At 37.1% G+C, this 22,355-nt stretch overlaps 1 protein-coding gene across 1 annotated transcript in view; it reads left to right on the forward strand.

The window, feature by feature from the left end:
• The window catches only part of ARPC1A (actin related protein 2/3 complex subunit 1A), a 30,323-nt gene that overhangs the window by 1,754 nt on the left and 6,214 nt on the right, over positions 1-22,355 (forward strand). The window contains exons 2-6 of the mRNA XM_012759041.3: positions 3,340-3,432; positions 8,597-8,701; positions 15,230-15,452; positions 17,948-18,055; positions 20,841-21,053. Of these exons, the coding sequence (XP_012614495.1) occupies positions 3,369-3,432; positions 8,597-8,701; positions 15,230-15,452; positions 17,948-18,055; positions 20,841-21,053 (713 nt within the window). The 5' untranslated portion in view covers positions 3,340-3,368. The remainder of the gene's footprint in view (positions 1-3,339; positions 3,433-8,596; positions 8,702-15,229; positions 15,453-17,947; positions 18,056-20,840; positions 21,054-22,355) is intronic.

Below are 22,355 nucleotides of genomic sequence, written 5' to 3' on the forward strand. Positions count from 1 at the left end.
AAGGAGGGGATCATTTTGGAAAATTAAAACTCCTGCTTCAGAGGGAGAATGGCAGTATTTTGATCAAGTTATCTGATCCTGTTCTGAAAGAAACCCTGCATAAAGACAGTTAAAATGGTCTGCTGGTGAGGCAGCAGCCTGGAATTGGAGCCTGTCTGAACACTGAGGAGGGTGTGGTGACCTTGTTGGAGTACCTGATGTTTCTGGGTTGGGTAATGAGAGTAATTAGAAACTAGGTGAATCACAGTTTTGAAAACTGACCCTAAACAGGGAACAGAAATTTCCACTTGTATGAATACTTTCAAGCTAGCTCCAGAGGAGTAGGGCCAAGAATTTACAGCATATGTCAATGTTTTCAAGTTCAGAGGACACTAACTGGCAAATACTTCTGGGATTGGTTCAAAAGCCTTGAGTCTAAGGAAGAAAAGGAACTAACTTACTGAGATCTATTTTGGGCTAGGCTCTGTACTGCTTGCTTTCACATGTTATCTCATTTAATCCTCCTCCACACAGCCTTGTGATTGATGTCAGTGGTATATTCACTTCACAGAATTAAAAAATGAGATTTAGAAATATTGGATAACTTGCCCAGGGCCTCATAGCTAGTATTTGTCAAAGTCAAGATTTCAACATCCGAATGACTCTGTACTTAAAGTAATAGGTAAAGAAAAGGTGTGAGGAGTCCCTGGAATCATACTATGCCATAAGTCATTTTTCTCTCTCTTAATGCTTGTTAAATTTAATGTCACCACCTTTTTGTTTGTCTTTATTTCTCTTCTCTAGCCCTATTGAGAAAAAGATTTTCAGATTTCACTTAAATATTAACCACAGTTTAGAAATTATATTTATTACCCTATGATAGAAGGTATCTTTCTTGGTACAAAATTCAGGCTATTATGAATTTCTTCTGCATTCACTGATTTTTATAAATATAAGCTATGTTTACTAGGTGCATTATAAATTTGACAAACATGAGTGTTGTCTTGGCCTACAGACTTAAAGTAGCCACGTGATTAATAAAGGAATACAGGTCTGAGTGTATGTCCAAATATGGAACTTGACTGATATAGTGAAATTAGAAATGCAATTTTAGAAATAATTATGCCATTGTGTAAATGTTTACCTCTTATGAAGGCCTTGCTGCATTGCTTATAAAATTAGTTGAAGAATGAGAAAGCTTGTGTCTACAGCTGTCCTTTTTAAATTGTATGTGAAATATGTGCTTTTACACATAGATATTCATATTAAATTATTAATTTGCAGACCAATTTTGTTTCAGTTAACAAATGAGTTTATCAAATGTGGCTTTGAACTAAATTATTTTTAATTAAGGAGGTATTTGTGACCCAACATATTATTTCAAGTAGCTATGAGTAAAACTTGTTGTGAGGGAACAATTTAGGGCAAGCATCTGGTATCAGATAGAGAAGCATGCAATGAGCATCTGGAAGTTTATTTTTTTAATAAACAAATTAAACAGTCTCATTTGAGTTCATTTAGATTTTTTCAAATTTCTAATTACTAAGCTTTTTAAAATTTGTGAGTTGCAATTTGCTGCCTAGGACACGTAAAAGAAAAAAGTAACGACTTAAATATATTCACTCTTAGAATAGAATGTGAAACACTGACATTTTCCTGCCAGTTCAAGATATCAGATGTTTTTTATTTAAGGGTACACTTTTTATTTTAACCTTTAGATTCCTTTACAACAATTATTATAGCAGAGGTGTTTCTTCTGCTTTCCATTGAGATTGATTTCTGCTTTGTCAGCTAAACTTTCATTGTTCACTTCCCTCACTTCCTGGCCTTCTGGTGGCCCATCCATTCATTTCCTGCTAGAATTCCTATCTCACATTTCAGTCTCCACCCTAGGTTAACATGACTTATACTTAAGCATATTGAAACTTGAGTTTATAAGAGAGTGCCTCTTAGAAATGATAGAAGTTGGGGGTGAAGAAGGCTGGCTGCTAGTTGAAAAATTTTCACCTATTTCCTGTAATGGTTGCTTCTCCAGTGGATCTAGATCTGGGGGTAACTATAAAATAGATAATTTTATTGATTTTTAATTTAATGATATTTTACAGATTCCTGCTTTTCATTTAGTTACAATAAAAAGTTTAAAGAGTAATATCGCAAACACCTACATACTCTTTGCCTAGATTTACCAGTTGTTAGCATTTTGCCACATTTTTACTCAATATATTTTTTATGTCCTCAATGAAATGAAAGTAAGTTACAGAAGACATACTTCATTCTAAACACTTCATTATCTTTATCTCATAAGAGCTAGGACATTCTCCTACCTAGTGGCAATACCATTATCATAGACAAAAAAAAATGAAACTAATTCCGTATTGTTATATAGTATCTAGTTGAAATTCAAATTTTCCATATTATACAAAACATCCTTTATGGCTATTTTAAAAAATACAGATTACAATTAACTTTCAGTCACTGGATTTGGTTTCCACAGCTCTCTTAACTCTAGAAGTTATGCCCCTCCCTCCATATTGCCTTTTTTGAATAGTCCTGGCCAATTCTGTAGAATGGAACACTTCCTGGCTTTGTTTATTTCTTCCTTGTGTTGCTTAACTAATTCCTCTCCCCTTTATTTCCTGTAAACTGAAAATTAGGTCTGGATCTTGATTGGATTTAGAGTAAATATGTTTGTCATAAGTACTTCATAGGGAGATTGACCATTTTCCTATGTTTCTCCAGGATAGTTCTGTGACTTGTTGTGAAAGCATAATTATTATTAGTACCCCCTTTTCTCTCTGAAGTCTTCTTGTCTGGATAATAGATTAAATCACTATTTATAAATAATTATGTGCACTTCGTGTGGCCTCCCATCAGGAGGCCCATCAGGTTAGATTGGTCTACTATTTATAATACTAAATTTAATCACTTGGTGACTGCCAGATTCCTTTATTGTAAAGCCATGTTTTTGCCTTTGTAGTTAGTAAGTAATCTGTGGGATGATAATTTGGGACTGTGTGAATATCCTGTACCCTTGGTTTGAAAGTCCATTGATGATCCTTGACAGAATAAATTCTACATTGGGAGTTATAATGCTAGTTCTATTTAAATGATTAAGTTGTTTTTTTTTAAGAAGCCATAATATAAAAGTACAATAAATGATTAAATTTTGACATAAAAGTACAATAAATGATTAAGTTTTGACATAAAAGTACAATAAATGATTAAGTTTTGACATTGAGATTGATTCTTTTTTAATGGGAGAACAATGTTTTATTTGTTCCCAAACATTTCAAGATCCACAGACAACTTAAATATTGGTTGCCTGCCATTTTAAATGCTTTTTTCTGTTGCTCATTGCAGCTTTCTATTCTTTGAAAACACTAAGAATAATGTCCCTGCATCAGTTTTTACTAGAGCCAATCACCTGTCATGCCTGGAACAGGGATCGTACTCGTAAGTATTCCATTAACTTTGCTTTTTTTATTTTGGTACCTTTGATACATTTCAGATTCAGGCACATTTAGGGTTTACATATTTCAGTGTGATTTGTGAAAAGGACATAAATCTATTGACATAGATTCAGAAAGGAAATATATTAGTTCTTTGGTTTATAGATAGAGAAACTAAGGCCCAGGGTGATAGAAGTTCTTTCCAGTGATCACATACCAAATTGATGTCAGAGGCATTGCTAGCACCCAAGGCATCTACTTCCTTATCCACTTCTTTTTTCTACAGTACCACTTGGAGGACAGTTTATATCAGAAACATCTTTCAGGCCGGACGTGGTGGCTCACGCCTGTAATCCTAGCTCTCTGGGAGGCCAAGGCGGGCGGATTGCTCAAGGTCAGGAGTTCAAAACCAGCCTGAGCTAGAGCGAGACCCCGTCTCTACTATAAATAGAAAGAAATTAATTGGCCAACTGATATGTATATAAAAAATTAGCCAGGCATAGTGGCGCATGCCTGTAGTCCCAGCTACTCGGGAGGCTGAGGCAGAAGGATCTCTCGAGCCCAGGAGTTTGAGGTTGCTGTGAGCTAGCCTGACGCCACGGCACTCACTCTAGCCTGGACAACAAAGCGAGACTCTGTCTAAAAAAAAAGAAACATCTTTCATTACTCTAAGAACCCAGTGTCTTGAATGGTTGTGCAGTAATGCAATACGCATTCATTATTTAGGCAGGATACCAGGACCTAGAAATAAGCTGTTACAGAGACAGACATTTGGTGTAAAAAAAAACAAAACAGAGGTTTATGCCTGAGGTATTCAGAGCATTATTAACTTGTATTTACTGTATTTTTCATTATAAGCTTGAGTTTCTAGTTTTCTAGCTTCAGCAAACTAGAAGAGGATGGAGAAGTCTCTTTAGGAGTAGGCAAAGTTCAGCAGGCACAGTGACAGAAATTATAACAGGGAAGTAGAAAACAAAACATAAAAATGCCTACAAACAGACAAATATGTCATAGTATGCCCATTAGTTATTTAAAAAGTTAAAATTAGCTGGGCACAGTGGTGTGCATGTGTAGTCCCAACTACTCCGCAGGCTGAGGTGAGAGGATTGCTTGAGCCCAGTAGTTTGAGTCCAGCCTGGGCAACACAGCAAGACTCCTATCTCAGAAAGGTGTGTGGGGGGGTAAAATTATATTTAGTCTTTTTTTAAATAGCATATTTATTAAGATATACTTCACATGACATAAAATTCACCCTTTTAAAGTATACAATTCAGTGGTTTTAAATTTATTCACAGTTACACAACAATCACCACTATCTAATTTCAGAATATTCTCATCACCTCAAAAAGAAACTATACCTACTAGCAGTCACTCTTAGTTTTCCCCGAAATCCCTCAATCCTAGGCAACCACTGATTTACTTTTTGTCTCTATGAATTTACCTATTCTGGACAATTTGAATAAATGGGATCATACAATAGGTTGCTTTTTGTATCTTGCTTCTTTCACTGGGCATGTTTTCAAGGTCATCTATGTTATAGAATATATAAGTATTTTATTCCTTTTTATGGCTGAATAATATTTCTTAGTATGGATGTGGTACATTTTATTTATCTTTTCATCAGTTGGTGGACTTTGAGTTCTTTCCACATATTGGCTATTGTGAATGATGCTGCTGTGAACATTCATGTATAAATTTTTATGTGGACATATGTTTTCAGTTCTCTTAAGCACCTAGGATTTTGGGCTATATGGTAACTGTGTTGAATGTGTTAAGGACCTATCAGACTGTTTTCCAAAACATCCATACCGTTGTACCGTTGTACATTCTTACTGCCAGTGTATGAAGGTTCCAGTTTTTCCATGTCCTCGCCAATACTTGTTATCATCAGTTTTTTTTATTATAGCCCTCCCAATGGGTATAAAGTAGTATCTCATTGCAGTTTTGCTTTGCATTTTCCTCATGACTAATGATGTTGAATATCTTTTCACATGCTTATTGGCTATCCATATATCTTCTTTGGAGAAATATCTATTCAGATCCTTTGCGGTTTTTTTTTTCTCTCTCTCTCTCTTTTTTTTTTTTTTTTTTTTTTTTTGGTAGAGACCAAGTCTCGTTGTGTTGCCTAGGCTAGTCTTGAACTCCTGGCCTCAAGTGATCTTCCCACCTTGGCCTCCCAAAGTGTTGGGAGTACAGGCGTGAGCCACCACACCTGGCCCCTTTGCCCATTTTTAAATTGAGTTGTCTTTTTATTATTGAGTCATGAGAGTTGTTTATATATTCTGGATACAAGTCTCTTATCAGATATATGATTCACAGATATTTTCTCCCATTCTGTGGGTTGTCTTTTCCCTTTCTTGAAGGTATTCTTTGAAGCCCAAAAGTTTTTAATTTTGAAAAAGTTCTATGTATTTATTTTTTTTCTTTTATTGCTTGTACTTTTGCTGTTGTTCCTTAGGAAACCGTTGCCTAATCCAAGGTCACAAAAATGTGTGCCTATGCCTGTTTCCTTCTAAGAGTCTTATAGTTTTAGCTGTTTTATTTAGGTCTTTGATCCATTTTGAGTTACTTTTTATATGTGCTGTGAGAAGGGGTCCAACTTTATCCTTTTGCATACAGATATCCAATTATCGGCCAGGCGCGGTGGCTCACGGCTATAATCCTAGCACTCTGGGAGGCCGAGGCAGGCAGATACCTCGAGGTCAGGAGTTCGAAACCAGCCTGAGCAAGAACGAGACCCTGTCTTTACTATAAATAGAAAGAAATTAATTGGCCAACTAATATATATAGAAAGAATTAGCTGGGCATGGTGGCACATGCCTGTAGTCCCAGCTACTCGGGAGGCTGAGGCAGCAGGATCGCTTGAGCCCAGGAGTTGGAGGTTTCTGTGAGCTAGGCTGATGCCATGGCACTCACTCTAGCCTGGGCAACAAAGCGAGACTCTGTCTCAAAAAAAAAAAAAAAAGATATCCAATTATCCTAGCACCATTTGGTGAAGCCTATTCTCTTCCCATTGAATTGTCTTGGCACTCCTGTTGAAAATCAACTGAGTGTAAATATGAGAGTTTATTTCTGGACTGTCAATTCTATTCCATTGTTCTTTATATTTATCGTAATTCCAGGACCACACTATCTTGTTTACTGTAGTTTTGTAGTAAGTTTTGAAATCAAGAAGTATAAGTTCTAACTTTATTCTTCGTTTTCTTTTTTTTTTTTTTTTTTGAGACAGAGTCTCACTTTTGTTGCCCTGGCTAGAGTGAGTGCCGTGGCATCAGCCTACCTCACAGCAACCTCAAACTCCTGGGCTCAAGCGATCCTCCTGCCTCAGCCTCCCAAGTAGCTGGGACTACAGGCATGCACCACCATGCCCGGCTAATTTTTTGTATATATACTTTTAGTTGGTCAATTAATTTCTTTCTATTTTTAGTAGAGACGGGGTCTTGCTCAGGCTGGTTTCGAACTCCCGACCTCGAGCAATCCGCCCGCCTCGGCCTCCCAGAGTGCTAGGATTACAGGCGTGAGACACCGCACCTGGCCTTATTCTTCGTTTTCAAGATTGTTTCGGTTACTGTGTCCCTTGCATTTTTACATGAATTTTAGGATGAACTTGTTAATTTTTGCAAAGAAGCTGGCTGAACTTTTGATAGGGATTGCTCTGAATCTGTAGATTCACTATATTTTTAAAGCATTTCAGACATGGTTCGCTTTTATTTTTAAATAAATCTTGGTACATGAACCAAGTACACTACAGGTTATGGTTGGGTGAAGTGAAGACCTAGATGAGATCCTCTATATTGAGCAGTTCAAAGTGTATAAAACATGACAAAATAGTGAATCTAGAGTTTCTGTTTTGTGATCAGCTTACAGAGCTTCATGGCTGAATTTCCTATATCTTCTGTTTCTACTTTTCCTGTCTAAAAATGGGTTTTTGAAGTATTTCCAATTATTTTTAATACAGGTGCAAGTTATTGTTGTCCTCATTTAAACTACTTGATAAATTTAGTGTAACTCACCATTTTTGTTATGACATTATGATTTGAAATTTATAACATTTCCCAGGTTTAAATTTGGATTTGGCTTTTAAAATCTCTGTATGCATCTTAGAAACTTGAAAAATATATAACTGGTTTCCAGAAGGCACTTAAAGTCTTAGGATTTGGGAGCTAGATATTTATCTAGTTCCACAGTTTCATTTGTAAAACAAATGTACCTTTCCTAAGTAGGGAAGAAAAAGTGAATATATAAATGGGGAAATTTATTTTTTTTTTATATTTTTTTATTTAAAATTTTATTTTATTCCTGGATGAGGTTTGGGGGGCCCCAGAAGTCGCCCTAGATGGGGAAATTTAAATGGTTGACTTTTAATCAATCCAATGAAAATCTGGATCATAGATCCTAATTTTAATTGTAAGAAATCAGTGTTTAAAAAGAAAAAGAATTCTACCATACTTAGTAGTTGGGTTCTTTTAAAAAACAATGAAAATTATAAAAAGAAAAAGAGTGAATGAACTAGAAAGGGAAGGAAAAAAAAGATAACACCAATACAAGTTGAGTTTCCCTTATCCAAAATGCTCGGGACCAGAATTGTTTTGGATTTTGGACTTTTTGGGATTTTGGAGTATTTACATAATACATACTGGTTGAACATCCTAATTCAAAAGTCTGAAATATGAAATACTATAAAGAATATTTCCTTTCAGCATGACCTTTGAGCTTCATGTTGACACTAAAATAAAGTTTTAGATTTTGGAGCATTTCAGATTAGGGATGCTCAACTTGTATGAATTTTTAAAAAAAAAATCCATTTCTCGTATAATATTTTTGGTTGGTCCAGGAGATTTCTCTTGAAAACAGAATTTTGTTTTGTTATTTGTATTGGCTTTATTATAAAGGAGAACTTTGACATAGTTTATCAGCAGAATCAAGTTTTTTGATAAACTAGTGATTCTGGCCTAGGTCTATGATAGTAGTTCTGGGAGTCCATAAGACTTTCAGAAAATCTAACAGAAATTAAGAGGAATTCTTAAGGGGTAAATTTGAGAACTACTTTTTCAAAATGGCTTTCCTATTCCTTACTTGAGTCTGTTTTCAAAACGCCAGCTGTGACATGTCCCTTTTTTTGGTGACAATTTCAACTTCAAGTGTTAACTATTATATTCTTTCTCCAGAAATTGCCCTTAGCCCCAATAATCATGAAGTGCACATCTATAAGAAAAATGGGAGCCAGTGGGTGAAAGCTCATGAACTCAAGGAGCACAACGGACACATCACAGGTAAAGGATGATAGCTGTGAGTTAAGTATGATATTTCCAAATTAAGTACTCTTTTATTTAAATAAAGAGCCTGGTAAACTAAGTTGACTATAATATTTAAAGTTGGACAGCATTTACTGAGTTTTTTTTAAAATTCTGAGAAAATATCACAATAATCTCAATTGCTAAGTACTTATAGCCCAACTGGTTACACAGCATTCTACTAGTGTTTTGGAAAGCACTGAATCTACTCTGAGGACCAAAGAGCTTAGATTAGGGAGATGAGACATGAAAGCGAAAACTAGACAACATGAAAATGTGACCAAACTGTATTCCCAAGTGTCTTCCCAAAATTTCCTCTGTGCTGTTTTTGGGGCAAGGAAAACTTTCCAACATACTGAAAAGAACAAAGTAATGTAGCAAACACTCACATCAGATTATCTGCCACCAGAATTAATCTCTTTTCTTATGTCAGGAAACTTAAGAAAAAAGGATATAAAATTAAGGAATAAGCCCAGGCGTGGTGGCTCACGCCTGTAATCCTAGCACTCTGGGAGGCCGAGGCGGGCAGATTACTCAGCAGTTTGAGAGGTCAGCAGTTCGAAACCAGCCTGAGCAAGAGCAAGACCCCATCTCTACTAAAAATAAAAAGAAATTAATTGACCAACTAAAATATATATATACAAAAAAAATTAGCTGGGTATGGTGGCACATGTCTGTAGTCCCAGCTACTCAGAAGGCTGAGGCAGTAGGATTGCTTGAGCCCAGAAGTTTGAGGTTGCTGTGAGCTAGGCTGATGCCATGGCACTCACTCTAGCCTGAGCAACAAAGTGAGACTGTCTCAAAAAAAATAAAAAATAAAAAAAAATAATATTCCAGATATTGGTAATGTCCCCTCTCGCCAACAGTCTTATTCCTTTCCCCTAGAATGCAGTCTATAATTTGCTATATCATCCCAGTCCATTTTTAATACTTTAACATACATGTACATATATTTGTAAACAATCTTTAGTACTATTGGCTAGTATTTTTTAAAGTTTCATAAATGGTATCATATAATTCATCTACTGCAGCTTGCTTTTGCCTTCAACATTGTTTCTCAGATTTATCTAGTTGCTATATCTAGATCAAGTTTATTCCTTTTAACGGCTATTTGACATTTCATGTCTCATTTATTTATTCTTTCCTCCACTAAGGAACATTCAGGAAGTTTCCGATTTTTCCATATTACATTAAAGTGCTGAATTGAGCATCCTTCAGTCTCTTTGTATGTATCTCTGACTGTTTGTAGACGATAGGCTTGTTACACCACAGGGGTATGCACATCCTCAGTTTTGCTAGGCATCGTTAGATTGCCTTCATTCCCACCAGCCCTGTGTGAGAATGCCAGTTTACCCACATTTCCCCACATACTTGATATGGTCAGGCGGATGAGTGAAAGTTGTTTCTGTAAGTTGTATTTTCCTGATAAATAGAAAAGTTGAACATACTTTTGATATGTATTAGCCAGCCATCTGAGTTTTCTTTTTTGTGACATTTCTGTTCACAACTCCTGGCCATTTTCCATTGAGTTTTCATCTTGTTGATTTACAGAAGACTGGATCTTAAAGCATTTTGCTCTGGGCAGGTTCCTGAGTGTACTATTGTCTTTGAAAAAAACTATTCAGTGAGTAGATGGATAGAGGTGGCAAGCAGATTAGTGTGTGTCAAAGGTAAAAATGAATTCCGTGAAGTGGGAAATGTGGGGAAAAGAATTGGAGAACTTTTTACAATGTTTTTCAGAATTTTGTAAACCAAATATAGATACCAAATTTCAAGAGAATTTATTACTTTATTAAGTCGTGTCTGGCTATTTTTAAAAAATAAAAAACCATATTCACTTATTGATCTCTTCAGAAAGCGCTTTTGTTCTTTGATCTTTACATTATAGTTTCTTTTTTATCCTATTTTCTGGCAGAATTCACTCAGCCACTTGCTTTGAACAATTTGGCCAAGTAAATCAAAACTTATTCTCCATAATTTTTGAAGTTCAAATTTCTCACTGCTCTCTTGAGTTTCCCCTTTTCCATTTAAGTGAGCAGCAACAGGACTTATTCTGATGATTTTTTTTTTCCTTTTAATTGAACCCTGGAATTTTGGATTTAGTCACCTGAAATGCTGATTAGCTTAAAGATATCCTTGCCAAATCAGAGAAAAACTTAGCATGTTTTGACATTCTGCATTCTTCAGCAAAAACTCATGACCACCCTTCTTGCTTTTACCAGTGGTTTATTATGCTCATGACCACTGTGAGCTGAGCATATTACCAAACCAGCACCAAACACATCATTTCTATTTTTGTTGCTATTGCTTTCCCACAACCTTATTTCTATTAAGTTTGGCCTATTTTCTTGAAGTCCCTTTCCCAGTGGCCTCGTGGCCTAAGAATAAGAACACTTATATTTTAAATTGGACTCTTAGCATAGGAAATACTTTTAAATGAGAAAAGGCTAAGATGAAAGGACAAAGAAATAGCCAAAAATGTGAAATATTTAGTTACATCCTTTTTCTCCTCTACTTCTCTTTTGGGGTCCTTTGAACTTGGGCCTGTTTTTTGTCTAAATACTCACATAGCATTTTTTAGATCTGAAAAAACTGTTGTTGGGAAAATCTAAATATAAGTCTGACAGGAGATCAAAGATCAGACATATTTTCTCAGAAAGATAGTAACTGCAGAAGAAAAAAAAAATCTTCTGAAGTATTCTAGAAGAAAAGACTAGTCAGTGCTCTAGAGAAAAGGAGTATGGCAAATATCAGGGATATCGGAATTCTGGGTTTTTTTCTTTGAGTTTTTTGTATTAAACATTTGATCACTTCCCCTTTTTAAAAAGCATTTTACTGTGGAAAATTGTAAACAGATTAAAAAATAGAATAGTATAATGAGCCTCTTTGTAGTCATCATCCAAATTCAACAGTTATTAACCCACAGCCAAGCTTGTTCTTCTCAACTCAGTTTCTTCCTTCCTGTACTATTTTGAAGCACATCCCAGAGATTTTATCATTTCATATTTCAGTTTATATCTCTAAAAAATAAGTATTCTTCTTTTTAAAAATAACCAATATTGTTTAATAATAGCCAGTAACTTTTTTTAGCACCCCCCCCTTTTCTCCTATCCCCTTTCCCTATAACCAGTAACTTTTAATTGGGATCGGAATAAAGTATGCACATGGTTGTGATGAATTGATATGTCTCTTAAATCTTTTTCTTTTGTTTATAGGTCCCCTTCTCTCTTTCTTTTCCAATTTACTTGTTAAGAAAATAAAAAAATTGGGTTGTCTTATAGTGTTTCCCAGAGCCTGGATTTTACTGATCGTAGGCCCATGGTGTTTTACATATTCATCTGTCCTCTGTATTTCCTGTAAGTGGTAGTAGAAGTTAGGTGGTAGTAGGTGTCTCATCAAGGAGGCACATAATGTTTATTTGTCTCTCTTTCTGTGATGTTAGCAACTTTTGATGAGTGCCCATATCTGTTAGTTTATAGTAGTGGCTACAAAATGGTGATATTCTGAATCTATCATCTCTTCTCTATTAGCAGGAATACTTTATAAAAGAGAAGTTTGCCTTCATCTGCTGTTTGGTTACCTTGAGAAACAGGAAGGAGGATAAATGCTTGATTCTTCTCCCTGTGCCCTAAAGCCATTTGATAGTGGGAATACAGGGGGAAAGATAAAAAGCTAAATAAATTTGTAAGAGATGAGAATTTGCCTTTCACTGAATATTCGCTCTTCCCATCTCTCTTATTTATTTTATTTTTTTTGAGACAGAGTCTCGCTTTGTTGCCCAGGCTAGAGTGAGTGCCGTGGCGTCAGCCTAGCTCACAGCAACCTCAAACTCCTGGGCTCAAGCAATCCTTCTGCCTCAGCCTCCCAAGTAACTGGGACTACAGGCATATGCCACCATGCCTGGCTAATTTATTCTATACATATTAGTTGGCCAATTATTTCTTTCTGTTTATAGTAGAGACGGAGTCTCACTCTTGCTCAGGCTGGTTTCGAACTCCTGACCTCGAGCAATCCGCCTACCTCAGCCTCCCAGAATGCTAGGATTACAGGCGTGAGCCACCGCGCCTGGCCTCCCATCTCTCTTTAACATGTGAATGTTTAAAAAGTTAATGTCATCTAAAGTAGGTGAGGCTGTGATTATAGTTTTAGAGCTTTCTTTTTCAAATTTTCAATTCTGTGGCTACAGAAGTAGATGTAGAACTGCAAGATCAAGCATATAGCAGTTTGTCATAATTTTTGCAAAGAGTAAGGACCTACTGCTTTTTTTAAAAAAAATCATCATATGCTCAGGAACCTCAGGAATTCTTATAAAACACATGTGTGTTTAATTAGATTGGTGGTCATATGGGATATGGGGTGAAATTTGAGATTGTCAAAATCATTCCAAAATCTCTGAGCTATTTCTTTTTACAAGGCAATGTTCTGGATATTAGAGGATGTATTAGCTTTCTATTGCTATGTAACAAATACTACAAACTTAGCAGCTTAAACCAAAACATATTTATTATCTCAGTTTATGTGGGTCAAGAGTCTGGGCATAGCATATCCAGGATCTCTGTGTAGGGTCTCAGAAGCTGCGATGAAGCTGTCAGCCAGGATGGGTTCTAATCAGAGGCTGCACCAGGGATCCACTTCCAAGCTCCCTCAGGTTGTGGGAAGAATTCATGTCCTGTGGCTGTAAGATTCATGGCAGTTTGCTTCAAAGCCAACAGTGAAGGGAGCATGGGAGTCTCTAGCAAGACTGGTGCTGTACTCTTGTGTCATCTTGCACATGTAATCACATACATCCCATCACTCATCACCTTTCTAGCATTTCTTTGGTTAGAAGCAAGTCACAGGTCCTGCCCACACTCAAGGGGAGAAGATGATACAAAGTCTTGATCACCAGCAGGCTGGATCATGGGGCCATCCTAAGATCTGCCCACTACAAATATTTTCAAAGACTTGCTTTCTTCTGGTTAGAAGGCTTGTAATCAATTTAAGAAAACAAACCATTCATAGAAATAACATTTTGCATCCCACTTATGGGATTTTATCATAGTGAAATCATTTTAACCAGAGCAAAAAGTATGTGCCCTAAATGTTTAAAAATTTCAATTTTTTAAGCAGTAAAGCTCAAGCAAAAAAAAAAAAAATTCCAATTTTATCTATTCTGACAAGTGATTGGAAACCAACAAAATGGTCAGCAATGGAGGGATGATTTAGGGAATTATAAAATCAGTGTTCTGAAATAATGTATACTAATTTATAAAAATCAGGAGAAAACATTTGCTATGATATTCACACCATTTGGGGGAAGGATTATTTAGGGAGATAAAGAATGGAGACAGGGCTTTGACTTTCTGCATGTCCCTTTGTGATGTTTGTCTTTTACAAATATGTGGGTATTGCTTTTGTAGTGAAAAGTAAAATCTAATAAAGAGGACTACAAAATTACCTTGAATGAATTTAAAATCAAAATATACATCACTTAGATACAATATCCATTTTTTTCCCTTCAGTGGTATAAAAAATTGAGCTTATTATTCATGTAGGTGAATGAATGAATAAACTTTTCATACTACTGATGTCACTCTGATTTATGACAAATTGAGACTTTGATTTATATTACTCTTTTTTCCATATAAATGTTAATAGTGTTAATTTTAATTTTTGAAGTGCTATCTATAATAAAAATGTATTAGTAATATTTCTGTACTTTTTAATGTGAAATTATATTTATAGAAAATACCTCATCAATAAATATTAAATTACTGAATCATAATAAATTTTGCTCTTGGTATATAACAAACTGACCTTGATTTTGGGTTCCTTCACAGAAGTACCAGATAAATAAAAATCTGGTCAAATAAGTAAACTAAACCTGACATTTAGAAACAGATTTAGGTATTTCCTAGTTTAGATGCAGAGATACTCAGGGACTCTTTCATAGAACATGCGTCATATAGAAAAGAAAACCATTTGGCATGGTTTAACTGACAGTGATCTTCAGAAGAATATATAATGAATCACAATTTACATTTTTCCCTCTTTAAAGATTATTATTATTTACCCTGTATGCTGTTTTAGTTGAATTCCATGTAGTAGACTGTCAGTTAATATCATGGAATGAGGTCTGTTAATGAATGAATAATGTTACTTTCAGACCAAAAAAATCTAGTAAAGAGAAAAGAAAGAGGTAATGGATCTTCAGAACTTTAGGATCTTTAGAACCTGTGAATGAATGGAAAGAATGCCCCTGCTTAGTTTTATAAACTCTGCAGTTATAAAACTTCATTATAAAACAGCTCTGTTCTTTCGCCTGGCCTCATGGGGGATCCTGAGTCCCTAACACTTTGCAGGGAAACATCCTTGCCTTTCTGTGAGGTGTGATGATCAGGACTATAGATGGGGGAAGGATGGGGCTGGGAAGGAAAGTACCAAGCCCATATTTGGTCCACCATGCCAGTGTCCACCTGCCTGTTGTCACTGACTGGACAAAGCAGATGACTCACATCTCACTTGCAGGTATTGACTGGGCTCCCAAGAGCGACCGCATCGTCACTTGTGGGGCAGACCGCAATGCCTATGTCTGGAGTCAGAAAGATGGTGTCTGGAAGCCAACCCTGGTGATCCTGAGAATTAATCGCGCAGCCACTTTTGTGAAGTGGTCCCCCCTAGAGAACAAATTTGCTGTGGGAAGTGGAGCACGGCTCATTTCTGTTTGTTATTTCGAGTCTGAAAATGACTGGTGAGCAACATCAGAACATATTTTATTTTATTGTATAGAATTTATGTTTAGACTGCTGTATTCTTAGTGACTTCTTTTATTTATTTATTTCCTTTCCCTTTGTCACTGCGATCTTGGTGACTTCTTGAAGCATCATGTGAAGGCTTAACTATAACTCCAGTTTTTCCTCATCTAGAGGGTTTTTTTTCCTTTGAAATTCTTCATTCTCTCTGAGCATTTTTCCTTCTCATGTGCACATTGAATTAAATCTCACTTCTGATATTAATATAGACCTATTGTTGTCATGTTCTGATCTCCTAACTTGTTTGTTCTGCAAGATGCTACTACTGTTCTCACCCTGTACTGCACAAATTGCTGTTTTCTTACTCTGATAAATGAATCATAAACTTGAAAGAGTCTCAGTGTCCTGAGGAATAATTTTTTTCTTGCTATATCTGGGATTCTTACAGAAAACAATGTTCTCCTTTCTTTAGGGTTTATTTGCCTATCAAATCTGTGTCTTGGTAGAACATTCTATTTGTTTAAACCAATGAAGTGAAAATTCACCAGAATCTAAGAAGTATAATCAGGATGTTGTACTTTTCTTTATATATATAAATCATTTGTAACTGAGCCAGTCAAAATACAGAGGTTTATTTTATGGCTAAGTAACTCTTTTGAACTACTTCTTCCTGCTTATTTTGAAAAGAAAACAGCTATATTCTACCAGGCATGTGTTCAGAATGATGGTAAATATCCTTCCCCATGGAATTGTCATTTAGTACAAAACTGGCAGTGTTTGTGTTTCTACTAAAAATAGCAGAGTGCACATTACTCTCTGTAGTAGTTATACTTTCTGTATTCTGCTGACACATTGAAAGGGAGGGATTATCATGTTACCTTTGTAACTTAGTAAAATCTCAGGAATTTTTATTCTTTGGAAAGAAAGTCTATGAATTTGCAATATGATTGAATTATGAATTTAAGACATGCATTTTTCTTTAAAGTTGTGTAAAAAATAAGGTAACAAAATGCTGCCTGCTAGAAGTCATTTGGAAGGTTTGTTGTAATGAGGAGATTAGAATCAAATTTGGGCCAAAAGATTGTTTGAGCCCAGGTGTTTGGGGTCACTGTGAGCTTTGATTGTGTCACTGCACTCCAGCCTGGGCAACAGAGAGATACCTGTCTCAAAAAAAAAAAAACACAAACAAACAAAAGAAAAACCCAAAAAAACACAAAAAACCTAGCTGGGCATAGTGGCTCATTCCTGTAATCCCAGCACTCCAGGAGGCCAAGGCTGGAATATCACTTGAGGCCATGATTCAAGAGCAGCCTGGGCAACATAGTGAAACCCTGTCTCTACAAAAAAGAAAAGGAAAGGAAAAAAAACAAATTTCATTAATATTCCTGCATGGCTAAACTGTATGTCAAGTAGTAGTCCTTGCAGTCTTATTAAATTATGTAAGAAACTTCTCTTCCTAGCTAAGCTTCAACCTCAGTAATTGTTTACATTTTTATGTATTGAAAATATTCTCAAATATAGGTAAATTGGACTTTACTATGGTCAAAGGTGTTGTTTTTGAAAAAGTTATATGTTCAGGGTGGTTTCTCAGCTATAGAATAATATGTCATATTTCATGTGAGTACTTTAAAACAATGTCTCAGAAGCCTCTAATTCAATCATATGAATTACTTATTTTGCTTGACACTCTTTTCCTTAATTTAAGAAGAATTACAGTATAAAACAATTCAGAGTATTGTCTTTTTCAGAATGAACTTTTTCAGATAGGTTTCTATGAAAAAGATTGTGTAGAAAGGTAATTTAGCATTCAAGGACAGGCATTTGGCTCAATATTAAGTCTCTCATCTCTTGAACAACTGTAAATGATTGATTTTTAAACAACAGTTTTGGGGCAGAAATTGAATTAGTTAAGCCAAAATAATGACTGGTCTTACACATAAATAAATAATGTTTTTTGAATGGCACTAGAGAATTAGTTAGAGGCTAATCCCCAACAAGAGGTTCTTCTAATTTCTTGGTTGTGATTTCTCTGTGAAAAAGTATAAAAAGAATTTGCAGCTTCATGGAGACTTGTAAAGGAGATTAAGCTGTCTTACAACCCAAAATTAACTGAAAATGGAATAGCAAATGAGTGAATATTTATAATAAAAATTTAAGTAATTTCAAACTTCAAATTTTATCTCAAAGGTCAATGTCACACGTAATCTGAAATCTCATAGGACAGTAACCAAGCTAATCAATATTTACTGATGAGGACCTCTGGAAACCTCCTGGTCTGATGAGAATGGCAAAGCCTAAAAGACAGGAAAACAGAAGGGACCATTGATGGGTCTTCTCTTCTGTCCTTTAGAAATGCACCTGCTTTCTGTCAGGAGGCCTGGTGGCCAACAGAAGAACCATGCTTTGGTATTTTCACCTGCCACACATTTGTAGGTCATTTGGGGACTGTTGCTTGATGTGTGGCTAAACTAAAATAGTTTTTCTCCTCTCGTAGGTGGGTAAGCAAGCACATTAAAAAGCCGATTCGCTCCACAGTCCTCAGCTTGGATTGGCATCCCAACAATGTTTTGCTGGCAGCAGGATCATGTGACTTCAAATGCAGGTGGGAACAAATGAGAATTGATAGACTTAAGCTGCTCATTGTTCATCCTTCAACAAATATGTATAAGGTTCCTTTCTGTGCTAAGCACTGTGAGAGACTCAAAGTTGAAAGCAGCTTGCGATCTACAAGAGGAGCTCATGCCTAAGTCACTGAGGTAGAAATGGACTTGGAAGTGGGGTAGGAGGGAGAGGCAAGGACAGGGTCAGGAAAGTTTTCTTTAGGCAGAATATCCATGGTTTAAAGTGGAGGATTAGCATGTGTGCTGTGTCTCTTTCGTCTCTTTCTCTCTCTCTCTTAGTCGGCTACAGTATTTCTCATTTCATATTCTAGGCAGCAGATTCTGCAGATTCCAGAGTGAAACAAAGATTAACAAAATGTAGCTAAACAGTGCACTGCTGAGCTATTATTGTGCTGTCTTTTCAGTTAAAGCTTTTTATTTGTCATTAGCATGAGGCTACAAGAAATGCAGCCATTGCTAAGAGCTTTAAGGATCATACCATGTAATTGCTTTTTAAAATTGTTCTTTATCATGAAGGCTTTTTTCCCCCTTAGCTGAAAGAAAAGCAAATAATGTTGCTTCGTTGACTATATAGCGGGTTGGGAAATGGAATGCATTTTTCTTCAGTAACTATGTGGAGAGTTTCCAGAAAACCTGGATGGTGATTTATATTCAGGTATACCTAAGGTTTAAAAATTGTGTGTGTGTGAGTTGGGCTGCAGAGATGGGAGTTACAGTACTTCATATACGTCGAGGCACTTTATATTTTGAGTTGTGTTTGTGATCTATTAACCAGAGTCATTCTAGTTCCCCTGAAAAGTGAAACTAGCTGACACTAAACTAGGTGGATTCTTTTTTTTTTTTTTTTTTTTTTTTTTTTTTTTTTTTTTGAGACAGAGTCTCGCTTTGTTGCCCAGGCTAGAGTGAGTGCCGTGGCGTCAGCCTAGCTCACAGCAACCTCAAACTCCTGGGCTCGAGGGATCCTTCTGTCTCAGCCTCCCGAGTAGCTGGGACTACAGGCATGCGCCACCATGCCCGGCTAATTTTTTATATATATATCAGTTGGCCAATTAGTTTCTTTCTATTTTATAGTAGAGACGAGGTCTCGCTCTTGCTCAGGCTGGTTTTGAACTCCTGACGTTGAGCAATCCGCCCGCCTCGGCCTCCCAGAGAGCTAGGATTACAGGCGTGAGCCACCGCGCCCGGCCAACTAGGTGGATTCTTGTGGTATGTCCAAAAATCTGATTCTGAAAATAGGTTGCAATTCTTTTGTTCATATTAATTTCCACAAATAAACTTTTCTTTGACTTGCAGTCCTGTCGGGGTGGATCTGTTCCATCTGCGTTCTCAAGTTGGCAGCTGAAAACCACCAAAAGCAGCCTCTGATTTAAAACACAATGACTTTAACATCACATCTTCTAACTTAGAGATAACTCACTGTCCTCCGTGCTGTCTCTTCTAGAGCTGCTGCTGCCATTGTCATTTGGGGTGGAAGGGGAAGGGAATACCCTGGTTCTTACAGGGAGCCTTTAGGTTCAGAAGTTTTCTTTTTTTTTTTTTTTTAGACAGAGTCTCTCTCACTCTGTTGCTGGGGCTAGAGTGCCATGGCATCAGCCTAGCTCACAGCAACCTCAAACTCCTGGGCTCAAGCAATCCTGCCTCAGCCTCCTGAATAGCTGGGACTACAGGCATGTGCCACCATGCCTGGCTACTTTTTCTATATATATTTTTAGTTGGCCAATTAATTTCTTTATATTTTTTTAGTAGAGACAGGGGTCTCGCTCTTGCTCATGTTGGTCTCTAACTCCTGACCTTGAGCAATCCACCCACCCCGGCCTCCCAGAGTGCTAGGATTATAGGCATGAGCCACTGTGCCCAGCCTCAGAAGTTTTCTAAAGAGAAGAGATACCCTGTAATACTCTGACATTTTTAAAAAATAAATAAATAATAAAAATAATAAAGAGAAGATGTACAAAGTAGAAATAGCATTACAGGGCAAAAAGGGACCAAAAGGATAGATCTTCAGCTGTTCTCATTTGTCCCGTCCCCTTTCCAACTCTGGGCCTAAATGTCCTCACACACAGCTGCATGGAGTTAGATAAAGAGAGTGAGTTAGAAAAAAACTGATGACACCAGCTGTAAAGGACCCATCTCAGACTGTCCTGCCACAAAGATTGGACAGTGGGTCTGAGGGTAAGGGGATCCCAATCTGCCATCTGGCAGCACTAGGGAACCTGCCCACTCTTTCTCACCCACTCCCTTGGCTTTCTCTTTGGGTCCCTCTGCCTTTAAATAAGTTAATATTATTGGTGTGTTGTGGGGTAGCAAATAGTCTCCTCTCTCCTACTATTGACTGTGTGGGCTTCCTGGAGTACTATGCTGAGAATGACGGTAAAATAGACAGGAAAGAATGCTGTGGTCATTTAGCAAGGTCTGACTGGGCGGGGGGTGGGATGGGGTAGGACACCAAGATCTCCCCAGAATGTGCACTCCATGGGCGAGTGGTGCTTTTGTATTCATTACCTAGATAGTGCCTGACACACAGTAGGTGCTCTGTGAGTATCTGTTGATTAAGTATGGATTTGCCAAACTTGCATTGGCCAATAAGCAACCCTTAGAACCATTCTGTGACTTGAGAGGTTTGTGTGTCTGAACTTGTCCATTGTGTTTTGTTTTTACAAGTCAACCTCTTTGCATTCTAGGATACCTTGTGGTAGCTGCCTGTAGCCTATTTCTACATAGATACATTTTCATTTGCTTTTTCTTTCTTTGTCTTTTAAATTGCAGAGTGTTTTCTGCCTATATTAAAGAAGTGGATGAAAAGCCAGCCAGTACACCCTGGGGCAGCAAGATGCCTTTTGGTCAGCTGATGTCAGAGTTTGGGGGCAGTGGCACAGGCGGCTGGGTCCATGGGGTCAGCTTCTCCGCCAGTGGGAGCCGCCTGGCCTGGGTCAGTCACGACAGCACTGTATCTGTTGCTGATGCCTCGAAAAGCGTGCAGTGAGTATTTGCCTTTTGTTTGGAAGGTGGGGAGCAGGGGGTAGGATCTCCCACCAGCTGGGCTAAGTATAGGACACAAGCATAGAAACCCCAACCAGAACTGCAAGGCAGCACTTACAGCTACAGACAGATTTAAATGGTCTGTTTTGGTAATTTTAAAGAGTTAGGTTTTACTTCTGAAAATACTTCTTAATGGAAGTACTGATAGTGATTCCTTTGAAGAACCCTCCTGGCTTCCTACTGATAAGGGTCCCTTTAAAATGTTCAGTTTGGTCTGTTAACTCTGAATTCTTTACAACATATAAATGTCATCCACTGGCCTTAAATTAAATAGGAGATATGTTCTTAGTCTGGATAGTCAATGAACAATGACTCCATTAATTTGGGACTTCCATTTAGTAACACTTAAAAACCCTTGATGCCATGTCTGTTGTGTGATGGAAGAACTCAAATTGCTGTGACTCTTTTGTGAGTGGGGTGCCTACTCAATCTTAAAGCACCTTGTCAGACATCAGAATTCATTCTGCTCATCATATGTAGGAGGAAGAGAGAAGATTAGAATCCTTTTCCTCTTATAAATCTTTGTTCTTTCCTGATGAATCCCTTTCCATTTGGCAGCTAAAGGTAACTCATCGTTAAACTCACATTGGGTGACACTGCCTGTCAGGTCAGGGAGTAAGGTGTAGCAGCAGGAGTATGGATCACTGAATGCGAACAACATGACATTTCAGAGAGAGTTTTTTTTTTCCTAATTGGATTAAATTTGGGGGTTTTTTGGTTAATTTTATTTTTGAAAAAATTCCTCTCTCCATAATAAAGGCAGTCTTTCAGAAGATTTCTGTACATATATAGGCACTTAAATATCTTTTCATTTTTAACATAAATTGGATTATGTTATACTTTTTGGGTTTTTTTGAGACAGAATCTTACTTTGTTTCCCAGCCTAGAGTGTGGTGGCATCATCATAGCTCACTGCAACCTCAAATTCCTGGGCTCAAGCGGTCCTCCTGCCTCAGCCTCCCAAGTAGCTGGAACTACAGGAATGCACCATCACACCTGGCTAATTTTTTCTATTTTTGGTAGATATGGGGTCTTGCCTTGCTCAGGCTGATCTCGAACTCCTGGCCTCAAGCAGTTCTCCTGCCTCGGCCTCCCTCCCAGAGTGCTAAGATTACAGGCATGAACCATCACACTGGCCATGTTATACATTTTGAACAATAATTTGCTTTTTGATATTCAATAATATTTTAATGCTAGTGTTATTTGATTTTGTATGATTTATTGTAACACATAGTAAGTAAT

Source organism: Microcebus murinus, chromosome 19 (assembly GCF_040939455.1).
Source record: "Microcebus murinus isolate Inina chromosome 19, M.murinus_Inina_mat1.0, whole genome shotgun sequence".
Classification (NCBI taxonomy): domain Eukaryota; kingdom Metazoa; phylum Chordata; class Mammalia; order Primates; family Cheirogaleidae; genus Microcebus; species Microcebus murinus.